Genomic DNA, 19,100 nt, shown 5'->3' with positions numbered 1-19,100 from the left:
GGAAATGTCAACTACCTCAAGTCGGACTGAACTGGGAACATGATGAAGGATCTGCACTGGCACACACCTCTTCCACTGACATTCTGACATGCATTTTTGGCATGTTTCTGGTGCCGCTTCTCCAAAAGGAGACTGTTTGATATGCTTCCCCACTCCTCTCCGACTGGTGTGTTTGTTCTCCAGCCCTGCTGCATGTCATAATGGTCTGAGGCAAATCACTTCCAGCTTAGAGCTGAGATAGTGATTGTATCAAACTGACCCCTAACAAGCTGTCAGCTCACATTTGATAAAGCATGCATCAGCACCAGCCAGCTTTGCATCCATTTGGACAGAGCGGACAGGTTTTATTCAAGCCATGTTATTCCCTCTCTTTTTTTCCCCTGGACTTGTAGTTTGCCTTGTTGTCTCAAACTAATGATGATGACGTCTCATGGTGCTGCAATTTGATGCAGACCGTTGGGCTCCACTTGCTTCCAGTGTTGAAAAGTCAAGAGGAAACAGCATAAAATGTCTGTTCATGCAGATAGTGGATTAATAGATGGAAAGATGGATGAGCCGTACTTAAGTTTCTCCTATTACATCAGCCCCAATGCTGCGAAATCTTCAGTTCCCCAGTTACCACATAGAGGGAGCTCATGCGTACTGAGAAACCAGACCGTGGAAATGCTGAATGACTGAGTGTGCGTGTGTGTATGTGTGTGTGTAAGAGCGAGGGAGAGACAGAGAGAGAGAGAGAGAGAGAGAGAGAGAGAGAGAGAGAGAGAGAGGCGCGGTGGACGAAATCACGTCGTGGGGGAGTAATAATGTGACACACTCCAGCAGCAGGAATATTCATCTGGTCTGTTCGGCTGGTTTAACATGCGCTTTCGTTTCGGACCAACTTTGACCAAGTCGATGGGAACCTGGTGACCCACCGCATACCCCGAGGCTGCGTGACAAGTTGGGAGAGGGGTGAAAAAAAAAAGGGCTCGCATCACTATTTTTAAATGGTACAGTGAGATTTGGGGGGGGGGGGCGTGGACGGTAGAGGAGCAGCAATGAGCATGTTGGCTCTTGGCTGCAGTTCCAGTGTAGTGATGTGCCGGTTGGAAGATCTGGACGCGTAGACTCAGCGGTTGGACGCGGAGCAGTGAGGTGGCCGTCAATCCTCGTCAATCGACTTTGTGTCATTTTGAAACCTGTTTGGTGTCATTTGGATTTATTTCTTCAAGGCGCCGCCGTTTGGCGACACAGAGGACTTAAAGGAAGGAGCAAGAGCTGTTGAAAGGTCTTGAAGGCGCAGCAGCTGCCGTGCGCAACAGACGAAATCTAGCCGAGCAGCTATTTGAATGACAATAGTTTGAGGCAATTGCTTTCATATTTGTGCAAGGAAGCCTAATTATTGGAAGTGAAGTCGCTTTGAGCGAGTGAGATGTTCAAATGACATTTGGGATTTGAAAGCTGTCGCAAGTAAAACTGAAGTGATCTTCATTTGTAAATATTGACAGGTGTTGCAGTCACACGGACTGTGTCAAACTAAGCCTTTAATTCACTCACGGCTCTGTTATGTCCTAAAACATCGCGGGCCCGGGAGGCTGGAATGGTAACCAAACCTGTGGTATGGATGAGCCAAACATTGTTTAATCCAGCTATTTTCATACTCGCAGAAAACACACATTGTCAGTAACAATCTTATGATGCGTTTGAAACGCCGAATGGGAAAGTAACCATCACTTTAGTGTCTTCCTCCGTCCGAGTTGTAGCCGATCTGGCAGCACCAAAAATGACAAGCAACGGACCTGTCATCGTCTACGAGTGGCTGAAAACCCTCCAGCTCGCCCAGTATGTCGAGTCTTTTGTGGATAATGGATATGACGATCTGGAGGTTTGCAAACAAATAGGAGACCCCGACCTGGATGCCATCGGCGTCTATATCCCTCACCACAGACAGAGGATTCACGAAGCGGTGAGAAGGCTAAAGGAGGAAGCCAAAGAGACGGCCAGTGGACTTTACTTCACCTTGGAGCCGATGCCACCCGCAGCCGAGATTTATACCAGTCACATGGTGGACCAGTATGAGTCCAAACTGCGGGGATCCAAGTCCTGGACCGAGCCCAACAGTGACCGGGTTGGGCGCAACGGTGGGTACATGGGCGCGCAAAGGAACCTGACGCTGGGCAACAGGAGGGAGCTGGTGATATATCCCAAGCTGAAGCTGAAGATCATGATCAGGGATAAACTCATCAGAGATGGCATCAATCTCGCCAAGCCGCCCTATTCTAATAAGGTAAGAGGAACCTGGTCAGATGCAGGTCCTGACAGTTAGGTGGCACAAAGGGAACCATCACCTGCCACAAGTCACACATGAAAAACACAGGATAAAAGCACACAATACAAAGTGAATCATGTTTAATACTCCTATGATGCAAAAGCATTCCACTTGACAAGTAATAGTTTGATATACTCTTTAAAAATATACATACATCCTCTTTAAACCCTTTTTCATAAAAAAAAAAAATCACTTATTTTAAAGTATGCCACTGTCTTTATATGAGGTGAGAAAGTGACACTTGTTTTTGAGGGTCAGTCACAGATAAATGCCAGTCTGATGCCTAAACCTTTACAGCCCCGCGGCACTTTCCAGAGGTGTGAGTGGTTGCTGTCATGGTGAATGATGGGAATGCAGTTGCAGCAGATCAATAGGCAGAGAGCGGAGAGGAGATCCTGAGGAGCTTTTACTCCGTCTGTGATTTCCTGCAGGGGAGAAAGATTTACACTCTGATTATTAATCTACTCTGACCTCACCTGTCCAGTGACTTGCCTCAGCATTCAGCGTGGGTGGATCAACCAGGCCCGTGAGCACATAAGCCCTAGCTCTTTTCCATGATGAATGGGCAATGGGCTATCGATTGCATCGGCAGTAAATGAAGAGCACCCAGCTGGTTAGGCTGTTGCAGTCCTGTGAGGAGCCAGACTGAGAGGGCCTCTTGTTTTCACAGGACTGACAGTGACCTTTCCTCAGAAGTGTCTGAATCATATGCCTCACCATCTGAGAGGGCGCTGCTGAATAACTGCTTACATACAGGGAGGCTTTTGAGTGGTGTGTGTCTGCGGGGTATTTAGGAGGCAGAGGTCATGTCCCATGTATTTTTTGCTGGGGACCTACAGCAATATGCAGTTTTGTTTTCAACTGAAAAGTAAAACTGATATTCTAATGTGCAACTTTCAGTAATAATAATAGCAGTCTGGACTAACTGCCTGTCAGGTGGTCACCACAAATGTCAAAACCTGTTCTTATCTATAATAGCAGCATGTATTGTACAGGTGGTTTGAAAGCCTGATTTGAAAACCAGAACTTTTATTATCCTAATTCAGTGATACTTATATTTCTGATTGATGTTATATCCAGGGGAATTAATGACTGAGAAATTCTCTCCACCTCCAGGCTCAGGGTTTCCTTAAGGAAATGTTTTCTGTGGTAGTCAGGAACTTGCACACTTGATTCAACTGGTCAAGAGACTGCTGATTAGCTCCTCTTCAGTAGCTGAGTGAGCCTGATGAATGAAGTCATTACGTGTGCTCTGAGAATGTATGGTTATATACTAAAGCCTTTATTTTTCCACTGAATGGATGGTGTGGGATCAAACTAATGACCTCTGTGTTTCTGAAATCCTGAAATTCCTGTGTGTCAGTTGGATGTATTTGCATATTCATGTAACTATAGGTGTGTTTGGAATGGCTTTTCAGTTTCACTTTCTATTCCAACTGACAAAGATCCTGAAAATCTGGTGTACATGCAATGATGGAAACATTCTGAATGACTAAAGGAATCGTTGTGTGCTTCTTTATTTGCCTGACCCGAACATAGATACCATATACCATCTCCTGTACTTGCTTGCTTCCAAATTAGCTTTTCAAACTGATACCAGACTTGATTCTGAATTTTTGCATGTTTTGTAAGCTCTTTTTGACTGTCTGTATATTTCTGCCACTTTGGCTGACTGTGAATCCCACAGAGATTTAGGATTTGTGAGGGATTATCTGTCAAACCAGGGCTGAAACAAAGTGTTGGTTCCAGAGGGTTAAACTCTTTCCCTTTGAAGGCTGTGTTTATTTAGAGCCAAAGCTTTGGCATTGAGGCTTTGGAGGGGGAATGAGCAGGTCAAGGTCTTTCTCTGTCTCTCTCTCACTCTCTCTCTTTGTATGTGTGTTGTGTGTGTAACCCTGTAGTTTTGAATTGGCTACAGCCCAGTGCTTTTCTGCCCAGGAGGAGTGAGAGGAGTTAAGAGAGGGAGCTGTGACCAGCTGATGGAGGTTTGACAAACTGGGCTGTGATTGGTCTGTAGATATCTCCCCTCTCTCCGCCCTTGAGATGAGATGTCACCCCCAGCGGAGACTGAGACCAGAGAGGCAGACTCAGGGCAATTACAGGACACACAATGTCAGTCTCAAGGGATGTTCATTGTATAGCATAACCAAGACCTCCTTCCACATTTAAACTGTCCTCTGTGCTCTCTATACACAGGGATTTCCATGGACTACAGTCTGACAGCCCTCTGTTCATCTTTGTGTCACTGGCTTTGTCTCCATTGTTTGTCATTATTCCAGAAACATAGGCAATACAAACACAACGATTCAGAAATCCTCTCTAGCTTGCGCTGAATGTCTTGTGAGACAGCCCATTATCAAACAATTCACTGAAAAGGCTCTGTCGGGTGTAATAAATACCCATGATCCTTATCAAGGCCGCGGAGACCCCTTGTCTGAGAAGAGAGTATTATTTCTTATGATGTAAACAAACACTTGTGCTACCGGTTGCACATTTCTAGATCTCTCATCGGGGAACAATATAAGTAGAGAGGATGGTGCCTCCTGTCTGCCTGTTGTTGAAAACACTGCAGTTGTAGAATTACTGATCATTATTCTGCTTGATGCTTTCTCATAAATTGCTGATATAATACAGGTAAGAACGTTACTGAAAGGAAACTCTTAGCTCTTGATGGTTTGCTTTGTCTTCTTAAGTATTCAAGTGTACGGTTAGTACATCTGTTTTGCTTTGATTTCAGAGAGAGGTGCTGTGTTGTAAATGGCTGATAGGGAGCTGGTTGTATCCATGAGCAAGAAACAGAATCATATATATATGACATTATCAGAACTGGTTCAGAGCCATTCTTTTTTGGACAAATGAGTATCTGGTGACATTTGAAGACTTCAGTTTAGATTTGTGCAGCTCTCACTGCTAGAAGATAAAATTTCTCCTGGGTACAGTAAAGTTAAAGTTGAAGCTGAAATTGAAGGGTTTTGTAGTTGTCAAAAAAGTGCAGTGAGCCAGCACAATGGTTATTCTATTTTTACGTCCTCTTCTATTTTCCCTGCTGTTTCGTATTACTTTCTCCGCCACAGTGATCTCTAGGGATTTTCAACTTTTTTTTTTTTTTTTAATCTTATCAGGGAAATGCCTCTTTTTTACTCTAAATTACTCCTAAAATCTGCTCAGCAGCAACTTATGTGAAGATGTGTTCTCATCCTAGTCTCATCCAGAGCTGGAAACAGCAGACGGAGTCAGTCATAATAGCGCCTCATTGTTAGTGCTGTGTGTTGAGAGGAAGTAGAATCTAAACAATGGGAGATTCTCCATTGTTTGTATGGAAGCTGATGGAGCCACATGTCCTTTCACTACTGGTCTGTTTTGCATTCCCAATTTCCGGCCATTGAAACAGGCTGCGGAGGCAAGTGTCCAGCATTGTGCCGATGGGTGGGTGATAAAAACCTGGGTGTCATGCAGAGAGAGAAAGGGTTGTGAATAGGTGAGCAAATTGTTTTGGATGGCCGAGGAAAGGCTTGGTGGGTGTTTGGGTAGACTTACTTACTGTCAGGTGGTGGAGGAAAGTTAGAAGTCCTTTCTCTGACCTCCACAGAACAGCTGATCAAATGTGGAGGGTGGGAATCATGAGAGGCCTGCAGCTTAACCAGCCTAAAGAATGTAAGCAATGCAGTGGACATCCAGAAGTGTCGAGTCTGTCTGGGAGGTAAGCAGAACGACAGGCTGTGTTATTGGGTTCCTCCAGCTAAAGAGAGGAAGTTCACCACCTTACATGCCAAACGCTCATCCCACTTCCTCTTTCACTCCTCTTATCTTGATTAATATCCCAGCTCTTTGGCCTAGCAGGAAATTAGGTTTTTGTTTAAGATGACCCTGTGTTGGCCCACTGCGGTGGTTAAGGCCCCTCAGGCTTGACTGGACAAGTGCCAAGACTTGGTGTGAAAAATAACTCAAGCTGTTTTACATTTAAAACTTTCCTGATACAAAAAAAATCTGTGTTGAAACCAAAGTCATCAAATCTCTTCCCACTGCAGTGCCCGCCAAAATCTATACATTCACAGGCCAACTGCCAAGTGCACTGAAGCTCAGGTAAAAAAAAAAACAAAAAACAAAACACAGCGACAGATTTCTAGGCAAGCTGCTGTTTTATGGATTTCTTTTTTCCATTACATGATATTGTGATTTAGGGTTTATTGTTGTAAAATGAAGAATACATTTACTGAAAGCCATTATTTCAACTTATTATATGGCTGTTTTTCCAAAACGAAGAGCTTTTTCTTTGCCTTAGTGGAACCCTGCAGTGAACACTTTTCATGAGCTTTTCATTTAGCTGATTTTTTGGTGACTATCCCCTTCATTTTGCCCCATGCTATAGGGCAGGCATTTTGCCAGAGGGAACCTTTCAGAGCAGCCTCAGAGTTTTCCATGCATTCTGCTGAAAGCTCTGTTTGCTTAGTCTTTATTAAGGGCTCCTTAAAGGCATAATCAACCAAGGTCTCATAAAGGGGAAGTCATAAAGAAGTCAAGGACCAGCTCTATTGTCCTGAGAGGACGGAGAAAGTCAATTAGCAAAGTGAGCTGCTGTTTAGTTTATAAAAAAGCAGGGTTGTATGGAGCACTAAAAAGGGATAGATCACATTCCCATCAGATGGAAAAAGTCACATATACACTCACTTAGTGGCCCTTTTTGTAAACAAACTGTGTTTATGACCTTTTTAAACCATCTTTGTTAAGCATAAACTACAAGTACCACTATTTAGTTCTTTGGAGAGCAGCTGGGAGTGGTGAGGACTGATGGCTATCACAGTGACCTTTGACCCCAACAGCTTTTGACCTTCTGGACTAAATCACAAAGCTTTGATGGTGATCTCACCCCAGACAATGAAATGGACTACTCACCCTAATGGTTCTTGGTGGGTGCTGGTTTTTGCAATGTCAGATTTACCTTACATACATAGCTTATTGACTCAAGTGCATCACTTTCCCATCTGTTGAAAATGCTGTGGTGGGTTAGTTCATGAGACAGTTTGCAAATCTTTGCTTCTGTTAGGCCAAAAACAATAACTGCAAAAGGAGCCACATTATGTATTTCCTTAAGTGCTATCACTGCAAAGAGATATCTACTCACTGGATGGTTTTCCACTTTTTATACTGTGATTCAGGGAGTTTCTGTTGGTCCTTCCATCAGAAAGACTTGACCACCAATCTCCAGGGAGCATGTGCAAATGTGGGAAAGCAGTATTTACGCTGTATTTGCAGCTGGCCTTCTCATTTCAGCAGGAAGGAGTGAGAGGGGCTCGCTCCTACTGTGCTGTTTCTCACATGATCAACTGGCTTTTGAGCTACTTTTATTCCCTGGGCATGTGAACTTTGTTAGAAAGATGACATTTCACAGAGCTCAAATTTGCAATTCAACAAAACTCCACAGAGCTTACTCTCCATTTATTAACTGGACTTGTCAAGCCATGATAATCTCAACATTTAGACGAAGATGTTGAAAAACTGAATTCATGGTCGTGGCAGTATAAATGTCACTTCCTCTAGCCTTTGGATATACATGGTATTTAAATAACATATGTGAGTTACAGTATATGTGTGTCACTTTAAGTTATGCAGTCATGGCAACAGCTTTAAATAAAGCTGGCCATGGAGGTAGCAGAGCCATTACATTTTCCACAGTGTGCTGGGGAACAGGTCCTGATGACACACATTCATGACAGATACATTATCAGAGCTATTCTGGTCCAAGGTTTCAGCAGCTTCCAGACAGTCTGTCTGCATGGCCATGTAGTAGCATAGGCTGCATTATCAATACTTAAGTATATCTGCCCCTTAGTTGACTTGTTTTGTCATGTTAATCACTAGAGAGGCACGTTATTAGTATGTTAGTCACTTTTGTTCTGTAATCTCGTCAATTTTCAGCTATAAGGTGAAAAAGTGATTGGTGTCTTGCAGGATTGCCATTATTGCATTTTAAATTGGCATCACAGAAAACCTGTAAGTAGGGATTTCTATAGTTGTTATAGGTTATGTTTCACATGTAAAAATCCTCCTTAGTATTTTTGAATTTAAGCCTTTACTCAAGGCTATATTTAATGGTTCAGTGCACAGAAAGCAGATTCCTTGTCAGCAACAGCAAACAGAGAAACTAGATGCCCAGTTGTTGCTGTAAACATGTTTGCTTTTTACACATTTCTTCACCACCTCTCACTCGGGGCTGACTGATACAAAAACACATAAACCGCAGCTCGCTTCTATCTGGAAACTGTGTATAAACACCTAAATGAAATCCCATCATAGTCACAGTACATGTGCACAATAAATGACCCTGTGGCCCTCTCTGAACAGTGGAGATGGGAGGAAAATGAAGATATCAAGTGCCCCAACAGGATGGAGAATGACAAGAGAGTCGGCCTGAGCATCTGTCTGTGTCAGGATCCAGATTGCAAACACACTCTCAAATCAACACATCCGCACATGTTTTCCCTCTCTCTATGTCTCTGTCTTGCACGCAGTTATTATTACATTCACATTCGTGACTCTGGAGGGGATCATTAAAATTTCTTATAAAAAAGAAACAATAAGTTCGAAATATACAACCATACATTGTTGCATACTACACAGGCGCTGTATGCAAGCTGCCACTCTTCTCAGGGATTGGTTTTGCTGTGTTGCCGTAGGTGGTCATGTGCGACCTACAGTTCAAGAAAGCTAATTACTTTTGACTCCCACACATCTATGTGTCAGGAGGTCACACACACACACACACACACACACACACACACACACACACACACACACACACACACACACACACACTAAAGGAGGCTTGTTAAAAGTTGCCATGGAGATGAACATAAAGCTATTTAAACATCAAACCATGTGTTTTCCCAGTAAACTCACACTTCCAGTGGCAGATGTAGGCTTGGGATTATTACATAATGCTATAATGCTATTAGCAGTACATGTGCTCCATAGAGTTTAAATATTGCTTAAACTATTTGGTAAAGCAGCTCTCTCATACAGTGTTGTTTCTGCAAACTATAATTCATTGTTCAGAAAGAGTCAACACAGTCACGAGCAAGAATAATCTGTGAAAGTCAAGGCATATATTTATGAACCAATTTAAGGAGGTTAAATGTAATTCTTTGTCATCAGCTGTGCTGCAACTAATACTAATTCCAAAGGTATCATCTTAATTGCTTATATTGTCCAGCAGTCACAAACCCAAAAGTAGTAAGTTTACAATTATACAAAACAGAAAAGCAGAAAATCCTCACATTTTAGAAGGTTAAACCAACAGATTTCTGCACCAGTGACTAAATATGTCAATGAGAAATGAAAAAGAAAAACTAGACAGTTGTAAGCTCCTTTTCATGAGCCGAACTCTGCTCCTCTAAAAATGTGACAAAGCACATTCTAGTCATTTTTCTCAAAGCCCTGCTTCCCATATTCTGCCCCAACTGGATGAAATAATCCTCTTTCCTATGAAGATGCTGTTGAAAATGAACAATGACAGTGTTCCCTGCAAAGCATGGGGCTCGGACAAGCTCCATAAATCACAATGATGAGGGAGGAGACTGGTTGCAACTTAGTGGACGATTTCTTTAGGCATTGAGCAGTTTTTGGGCGACTTCAAGCGCTGCTGCCTACAACAGAGCTTAATTGTCCTACATGTAGCTACAGTTTGGCTCATGTCAGCCCATATTATCTTGGACTGTGTTTAAGGGATATAATGTAGGGGTGTAGAGAGATGAGTGAGGCATGATAGCAGTGAGTATGAGTGTTAGAGAGACAGAGGCAGAGTGTGTATAATTACCTTGTCTGAAGCCGCTGCCAGCTAGGTGTATGGAACGCAGCTCAACCAACTCTCAACCCCCCCTTATCCCTAATTGGTCCATTTCCAAGGCATGAGGGCAGGGCTGCGCTGAAAGCTTTGATCATGGAGACCACACCAGTGTCGATATGTCCCTACCTGAGTGCTTTTGTAGTGGCTGTGCCTGGCAGGGGATTAAGCCATACTAAACCCACTGAGTGTCTGTCTGTCTGTCTGTCTCTTGCTCTGGCCTCCCTGCGGCTCTACATACCTGAATCTGAACCCTTATTACCTGGCAGTTACTACATTCCTCAAACACGCCCACACAAATGCTCTCACACATGAACTGTGTATTGCTCATCGTCTTTTATAAAAAAAAAAAAATAAAAAAAAAGCACTGCCGGCATTTTGTAGGTATACTTTTGTCTTGTGTGGTTTGTTGCCTTTAATATATCAAGCATTTACAAAACATTTATGGGCTTCAACACATTCCAACATGAATGTTAATCTCTGTGGGAAGCTGCATGTGTGTGTTGTGTGCATATATCTCCCTACAAACATAAGTATGGGAGGTTAGTCTTCTGAACCAATACCAATTGAGTGTTAGGAGCATGTGCTGGTGTAAGATGAAAAAGCGTTTCACTACAGCCAAGTGAGAGTTGATCTAAGATAATAGGTCATGTATATTTAGATCTGCAATTCACACTTATATTTTGGTTATATATATATATATATATATATATATATATATATATATATATATATATATATATATATATATATATATATATATATATATATATTTTTTTTTTTTTTTTTTTTTTTTTTTTTTTTTGAGTGCTAGAGCATTTACTTGGCAGCAGAAGACCAGCATACAGAATAGCAAGACATGAAATTAATTGAAAGATTGAAAAGAGTACAATTTAGATAAAGTTTTCATCTTCTTCACTTGGTTTTCTATGAGAGAAGTTTCGCTGCCTCTGGTATTTCTGTACAAGTGGGCTGCTGTCAGCTATTCAGACTCATCATTAGTGGATCACTCTAGACATGCTCAGTATGGAAGGCTAGAGTTCATCACTTTAATTGCTGCTTTTTGACCTCCGCTCATGTTAGAGTTAATTGTTCTGTTCATTAAATGTTAATCGCTTGCTGCACTGCTTCATTCCAGGATGAACAGTCACTGCACTGTGACTGCCAAGGCTTCCCCCAAAACCCTGTGTCGGGCTTCAAATCTGAATCCCACACCATTAAAGCTTCAGTGGGTGTCGCAGTCCTGCGGTTTCTGTGAGCAGAGGTCTGGTCAAGTTTGTTTTTGTTTGGGTTAACCTTGCAACACATTATTCAATTCGCCCATTCTAAGCTTACATAAAATACACGGAGTGAGTGAACACAAGAAACAGTGATTTATATTGTAAGCTCACAGTTCTGCTGTGCATTCACCTCAGTTTAACTATGAGCCACAGAATAACCAACCAGGAGCAAATGCATGAAAATGGACATGTACCTGATGAAGGATATGCTGTGAGTGTTTTATTTAGCATGTTGCCCTCTGGGTATAGTTATACATTTTTATGGATAATTTTGTATTTTTGGGATGTTTGTGTAGCCATCTAAGGTTGCCCATTGGTAATATCTGAGATGCGCACTCTTGGTGCAGCTTCATCTGCTGTGGGTGAACTGCAAAACCACAATTTTCATGTCAGCAGATCTTTCAACCACTGCTGTGCCAAACCAACCCCTGTTTACTTTAATAGCCCCTGAGAATTCTTTCTAAAGGAAAGTCTTCCAGACAAATCTGGAAATGCATAGTGTTTTCTCTGCTCCCGCTGCATTTTTTTTTTTTACACAATTTGGTTTGCCTTCAAGGTCTGGCGCCATCGTCCAGCGATCTCAGATCATTCCAACCTCAGTTTAGTCTTCTGCTTCATGTTACTCAGTCAAGTAAAGTCTCGGCTCGAGTAGAATGTGTGAACAAAGTCATCAGAAAGCTTGCCTTAATTAAATTTGGTCACATTGGTAAACACAGCCATCAGAATGCTTATCTTCATCGCAAGTGGTCTGGTGTGACTTTTGCTGAAAGGCACCAGTTTATGTAACCAGTCAAGTGACAGATTTCTAATACTAAGCTTTGTTTAAAGAGGATTAGACTAAGTCCATATTTATTTCGACATGGGGGGCTTTAAGGAAATATTACGATGGAAGCTCTTTATGAGTATTTGAATATTGTAGTTAATATTATGGAAAAGTTATGGACAAACAAGGAGAGCTGAAGCAGAGGCAGTGGTTCAGAGCACTTCCACCTGCTGTGGCTCAGCACTTGTCCTTTTGAATATTTCTTGTTGGCTCTCAGGCCAGAGACCCCTGCATAGTAACAGCAGGCTGATAATCTGCCCCTAACATGCAGTGGTCACGGCCTTTGGTGGCAGGGGAAGTGTCGTTAATCCGGTAAATCACCTCCTCACTATGAATCCATGCAGTACAGAGCTGATGTCACACACAAAAGCCAAACAATGAACTGGCCGACTGACAGCTCGCCGTCCAAGCCGGAGCACAGGGGTCATGCATCAGGAATTTTCTCTGCTCCACCAAACATCCTCACCCAGTTTCACCTCATTCTCACTTACTCACAGACAGGGGAGATAGGCTGAAATACAAATAGATAGACTGGCAGACCTGTCAAGACAACAGACAGAGAGAGATAAAGACAGACAGTTGGTCAGACAGGCAGACAAACAGGCAGTTTTAGACAGACTAGAAGATGCACAAATAGGCCGGCAGAGACGGTGCTGGATTGACAGAATGTGTGATCTGAATCTCCAGACTGTCACAAAAGTCATTAATAATCTTTCCTCATTTGAGACTTTTTAAGGATGTGCTACCACTATCACACCTATCCCCATGATATATTTATAATACCATGTTTTTATCGACATGTACAAGGTTGTGTTTGCAGCCTTGTGTGTGAAGCAATTACTCTCATTGCGTATGCTCCAAAGCATTTAATTTTGAATAATTAATATAGGAACCATTAGATAATGAGTCAGTTCATAAACCATGTAAGGATTTGCTGAGGTTAGAAGACAGAGTGACTGCTTCTCTATGAAGAGACACAGTAAACTGTAGCGTGATAAATGAAGATCTTAGATGATTTTTTTTCTGTTTAAAGATGCATCTCCTGATTAAAAACCTTTATCCAGGAGGGGTAAAGTAGCACAGTTTAGGATTATTTTCAGCTCTTGTTTGGCCTTTTCCTTCTCATTTTATATCTCCATATGACAGTGAGTGTGACTACTAAGTAGGTGTATGCCATTAACAGGACAGCATCATGGGAAAGCTTGGTAGTGAGCGTCTCTCAGGCCGACTGTATTGTAATGAGTCTTTGTTATGGTCACTTAGCTTTTTCCTTTTTTCTGGAGGAGAAATTGTTATTTTTTTTCCTCCCCTCAGATGAGAATACTGTCAGTTCAGAACAATAGGCTGCAGGACCAGGCTTCTTCTCCCAGCTGCCCCTGCTGCTCTGATCCCTGTCCACTTCCATTTATGGAACAGTTGAGTGCTAGTGACCCCACATACCCCTCCTTGACTCCACCCCACCCATCCCCAAAGCAAGCAATGCCCCCACCTCACCCAGACTTCAGGTCAAAGCCAAATTCCTAAAACTGCAGTAGATTCACAGAAATATGCACCAGCTGGCAACTTTCATCCTCAGGAAACTGAAGTGGAAACAAGCAACTAGATTACCTTGCCAATATTTCCCTGAAGATGACACCAGGTCTTTACTGACTCCAGAGGAATCCATACTGAAGTTTGTTTGGGAATTAGACTACAATGCAGCAGTGGAAGTCGAGGGTAGTGATTATGCATGTAGACGGTCTCCATTGTCATGCAGGAATCCCACAGCCAGGCTTATATCAATTGTTATGTAAAGTGGCCATTCATATTGTACAGTCTGCTTAAAATGGAGGTTCTGGTTTGGGCTTTGTGTGGAATGATATAGTGATGAGGAAAGGAAGACATGTCTGTAAATATGTTGTTACTGTGTTGCTCTTGGCTTTTTTTCTATTGCTCTTTGAGTACAATATGCTGATGTACACACACACACACACACACACACACACACACACACACACACACACACACACACACACACACACACACACACACACTCACACAACATCACTTCCTCTCTTTTCCCACCATTATCTGTATATTTTTACAGAACAAAGGAGTCTAGTCCCTCCTCTTCAACAGATAAATGCAGGGCAGACGCACCATCTTATTTCTTAAATATGTTTGTCTAGAAATCAAAGCCTCTCGTCGTTTCTGTGATCATTACCCTGCAAAATCACAACAGAGTAGACGAACTCAAGTGTTCTCATAGTTGATTAGCACGAGGCTTCTCCTGTAATCCTAATCAGGATATTGATGATGAACCCTCTTCACTTGAGAAGAGGCTGTGGAGCCTTTTGTTATAAAAAGCATTATGTCCTCAGAGGCTGAGATTCAGATGTGACTGTTTATTCCAGTCACACAAGTGACGCGGTTTATACAAACAGAGGGAACAGATTTAGAGAATTTCCCATACTGCTTCTCTCTCTGGAATAGTAGCTGTAGTTGTTTTCTAAGTGGCAGCTTGCAGGATGTGTGCCTTACTGCTTAAACTCAATTAAAGTTCCATCAGGACCTTTTTTTCTAGGTGCTGCTCTTTTCTTTTTGTGTGAAGTCACGGTAGCTACTGCTGCTCATGTTAACTACAGTCAGTAGCGGCAGTAAATTGTGTGTGCAGAGGCTAAAGGAAATAAAGTGTAGTAGAAAAAGCAGGGTTTTTTAAAATTAATTTTTTCTTCATAAAAAAGTAAATATAGCAATGTATTGTTTGTAATATTGATAATAGTGTATATGCTCTTATAAAAAGAGAGTCTGACAAACATCCAATCTCACAGTGCATATGCTAGCTTTGGCAAGCTGAAAAAAGTTGTGTAGTCATAAATATAAAACCATTTAGACAGTATAGAGAGCCAAACAACATCAAGTCCTGTGAAGACACAACACTATGGAGCCAGAGTTATAGAGGACAAATAACTTTTTTATGCTGTCAGACTCTCTGCAAAGCATTTTAAAAGAGCTATCTAATGCAACACCATGCATTAGGCTGTGCATTAATACAGTTTTGCTTTCAGGTAAATGATGCTACAGGAATGGGCATATTCATCCACCCCATAAAAGTTTAGATGGAAGAGGAAATGGCACCACAGCGCCACAGTTTAAGTAGCTGCAGTTGGCCTGTTATTACCACTGGTCAAAAAGCAAGCAACCAAAGACACTGAGATGGTGACTTTTTATTTTACTTTAAGAAATATCACAGTTCAGTTTCTGAACTTCAGAGCGTCTGCTTACACCAAGATCAAATACATTTTTATACAATAATTGACACTATGATTTTGAGACTTTCTGCAATGTAATGACTTCTGTTTTCAAGCAAACCACTGTTAGAATTGTAAAATGCGTTACTTCCTGCCCGCCCAGCCGCACCTCCTGCAACTTCCATCACTATGTCAGAAAAAGGGAGGACTAAAATGAACACTTACTGTTAAACAAAAATTCAACCAATGTTGAGGAAGTTTAGGGATGCAAAAGCCTCTCCCTAATGAATACTATGCTGCTTGTGTGCTCCTCCTCACAGAGGAAGCATCACGTTTTTGTTCTAGCTGCTTTGTAATGGCTGTCTCATCACTTCCGTGTCATGACTGCTGTGAAACAGGTCTTCAGACTGGATGCACATCACTGCGACTGCTGTGTGAGAAAGCAGACATGCATCTCAGTACCAGTTAGTATCCCACCAGGCCACAGGGGTCCCTGAATTCATCTTACACAATCCTACTCAATGTCTACAAGGCTCAGGGGTTGTCAGAAAGAGTCTGATGAGACGGGTGCTTCATGATGTGCGTTTTCTCTCCGGGAGTTTGCCGGTGTATTGCAGACTGAATTGGGAGGTGAATAGAAAATGAGATGACATTATTGTCTCATTTACCTGTCTCTGCCAGTCCCTGAGGAAGTTTCATTTCAACAGAGAAAAAAGACATTTGATGAAGGTTGCCTGACCAAAATGTAGTGAATTGAATAAATGGACCCTACTTGCCAACACTGTGCAGAAGTTCACTTTTTTCTGTATCCCCTTCAAGTGTTAAAATACTGGTCATGCTCAGCATCTCAACCTCTCCTTGCCTCCGTAGGCCAGTGGTTGATTAAAGGCCTTGTGGACTCTTGCCAAGGACGCTTCCTGCCGAGTCAGCAGTCTGGACCCCTCAGGAGATGGAAACAGCCCTGGGATCTAAAACACAAGCAGAAGTGTGACAAAGCTTTTTCATTCAGGCCCTGACCTGAGCCTGTTTGTGTGTGTGTGTGTGTGTGTGTGTGTGTGTGTGTGTGTGTGTGTGTGTGTGTGTGTGGGTGGGAGGGAGCCCACCCTGAACGACTTATCAGACATCTACACTGCACTTAACCACATTAACCCTGCACCTACACTTAACCTGCACTGTACACAAGCACAATATTTTGATGCAGATGAGCCTCTTCATATTTGGCTGTCCCCTGTGACAACTTCTCTATTGAGTATTCTCTTCTTGTTGAAAGGGCGTATGAAGCCCGGGTATTTATGTTGACAGTCCCTGCAGCCCTGAATGAAGCCCCCTACTGAACCCCATTCGCAGCCAGCTCATTATGGGATGTCAAGTCTGGCATCCTTCCTCTTTTCCAAGCCATGGAAGTGTGTGTGTGTGTGTGTGTGTGTGTTTTTTTTTTTTTGACTGTAATAGGTTACCAAGGCAACATGTAGGCACACCGCTGAGGGTTTTTGGTGGTGCGCTTTCTTGTGATCCCGTGGACAAAACAACCAGTGACAGGCATCACTGACATGCCTGCTGCAGAAATCATGATGGAGTTCAAGGTCTTGTTGCTCGGTTAGGGCTTTCTGGGTGTCGTTTATTGACAGCCAGTAGGTGACTGAGGCCCAGTGCTATAACTCCCCCAACTGCCTCATTTGCTCTCCATCTTGCATGTCACACCTCAGGACTGGAAAGCCAGGGTGCAAGCCAAAGTGAAGAAGTAGGTCACTATGTATTGAAAGAGTGAGGGGTTGAGTGTTTGGCAGCATAGTGGTAGTATGTTCTATAAGCCCCTGCCCTCAACCGCTTTTCTGTTAAATACCAAGCCCATGAAGGAATGCATGACTATAGATGAAGACCCTTGGTCATTCAATCCTGATGGGTTGGACTTAGGCATGTCCTTTAGGAATATCCTGACTCAGCCAAACCCTGGCATGGCCTGCAGGCTCTCAGCTGCTAATATGCTCCTAAGTGCATGTCACGTATCCCCTACTGAAGGTCAGAGGTGGCGTGGAATCATTCATCTGGTCTCCACAGAGGTGGAAAAGGCTGCAGCACGAGGGGAAGTGTGGCTGGTGCTGGGTAAAGAGAGCCGCTTGGGCCCGGAGTATGCTGAGCCCTCATTTCCACGCAAGCAGGAAGTTATCATTAATATGCTGCTTATCCAGAGTGAAGGGAGCAGAGTGGGAGTGTGGAGGGAATGTTTTTCATACTGTTGCATTTTCTGTTCAGGGATGTTAGGAGATCCCTGTGAAAGTGTACAACTCTCAATGGCTTAAAAATAATGAAATCACACTCATGTGCTTTGAGCTTCTATGATGTATTACACACACGCTGCAGAAACATTTTGAGAATTTGGGATTCCAAATCAACAGTTGTGTAAGACTAAATATTTAAGACACTTTTGTACTTGGTATATAAATTGCATAAATACCCAGCCTCAGTCTTTATGAATATCCATCACTTATGCTTTCTATGCATTGTGACTTGCTTTTATTTAATGCCACAATGGAAACAACTTACTAATCTTGTTCTTTTTTTTTTCCTTTTGGGTGCACACTATGATGGGAATCGTATTTACACATAAAGGTAAGCAACTATATTTTATGTTTTCATGGACCTTTCAGTATTCAAACATCAACTTTAGGAGCAGTATTCCTCTTTATTTCTGGTTTTGGTTTGAGTCAGAGCCAGTACCCCAGCTAAACCAGTGCACCAGACTTATATGGCCTCAGTCTTGTGGGTGGCTTTCACCCCTCCTCCTTTTTTTTTTTTTATCCCCTCTTTAAATAAGAACACACATACGGTGAGTTTGGCTTGAGCTGCCAAATACAATGTAAGAGAAACCATGCACTACACACACTCCAGCAGAGTTTAAGACAATGATCATTTTAAACCCAGTTTAAGCAGTACAGTCTCATCTCCAGAGATGTTACTTTGCTGTTGGGGCACCATTTGAATCAATTATACAAGTCTGTGCTTTTTGTTTTTCTATTTAATTTCCGTTTATTTACTTTGAAAGAGTTGCCTCATTATAATTTGTAGCTAAGAAGGATCAGAAAAAAACTAAGCTTATTTATTTATCTCTGTTTCCTGGCAAAGCAGCCTCATCTATTGTATGTGTGTGTGTGTGTGTGTGTGTGTGTGTCTGCTCCGTCTCTGTCTGCTCTCCCCTCTTTCTCTCAGCAGAGGAAAACTTGCTGACAGAGGCTCTTTGTTGATAGGGGGGGAGAGAGAGAGATGAGACTAGGTCATACAGGCAGATTAGTGCTCATTGAAATCCTATAGGAAAGGTCATTTACATAGTGCTGCTTAAATCCACTTGTGACCTCAATCGTGAACCCATTCACCATCCTGACACCCTCTACTCATGTCTGGCACTGTTTTGTAAACAAATGTGAAGCTTGCTTTTCATATGCTCCTGCTGTGGGGGTCTGGTCTGCAGTGTAATGGGCAGATCTGCCTGTGAGGTGGCCATTTTCCAGCTGACCTGAAGTAGCTCAGTTACAGAGTTTCACTTTACTGTGATGTTTGTTTTAAGGAGCTTTGGCTGGTCCTAGCACATTTTTTGTATGAATGCTCAGTTTGTGTTGGGTTC

The 19,100-nt window shown here is 42.5% G+C and overlaps 1 protein-coding gene across 3 annotated transcripts in view; it reads left to right on the top strand.

Moving 5' to 3' along the window:
• Nucleotides 1-19,100, top strand: part of sash1a (SAM and SH3 domain containing 1a) — a 228,528-nt gene that overhangs the window by 68,134 nt on the left and 141,294 nt on the right. Inside the window, exon 1 of one of the 3 annotated variants that reach the window (XM_071479301.1) lies at nt 791-2,266. The exons of 1 other annotated variant lie outside the window; for it this stretch is intronic. In XM_071479301.1, the coding sequence (XP_071335402.1) occupies nt 1,763-2,266 (504 nt within the window). In that variant the 5' untranslated portion in view covers nt 791-1,762. Of the gene's footprint in view, nt 1-790; nt 2,267-19,100 lie in introns of those variants that run through there. One more of the 3 variants, XM_071479300.1, reaches the window with a different exon arrangement.

The sequence above is a fragment of the Trachinotus anak genome, unplaced genomic scaffold (assembly GCF_046630095.1).
Source record: "Trachinotus anak isolate AG129_WGS33_773 ecotype Australia unplaced genomic scaffold, CSIRO_AGI_Tana_v1 ptg000005l, whole genome shotgun sequence".
NCBI classification, from domain to species: Eukaryota; Metazoa; Chordata; class Actinopteri; order Carangiformes; family Carangidae; genus Trachinotus; species Trachinotus anak.
This window is presented reverse-complemented; position numbering and strand designations above follow the sequence as displayed.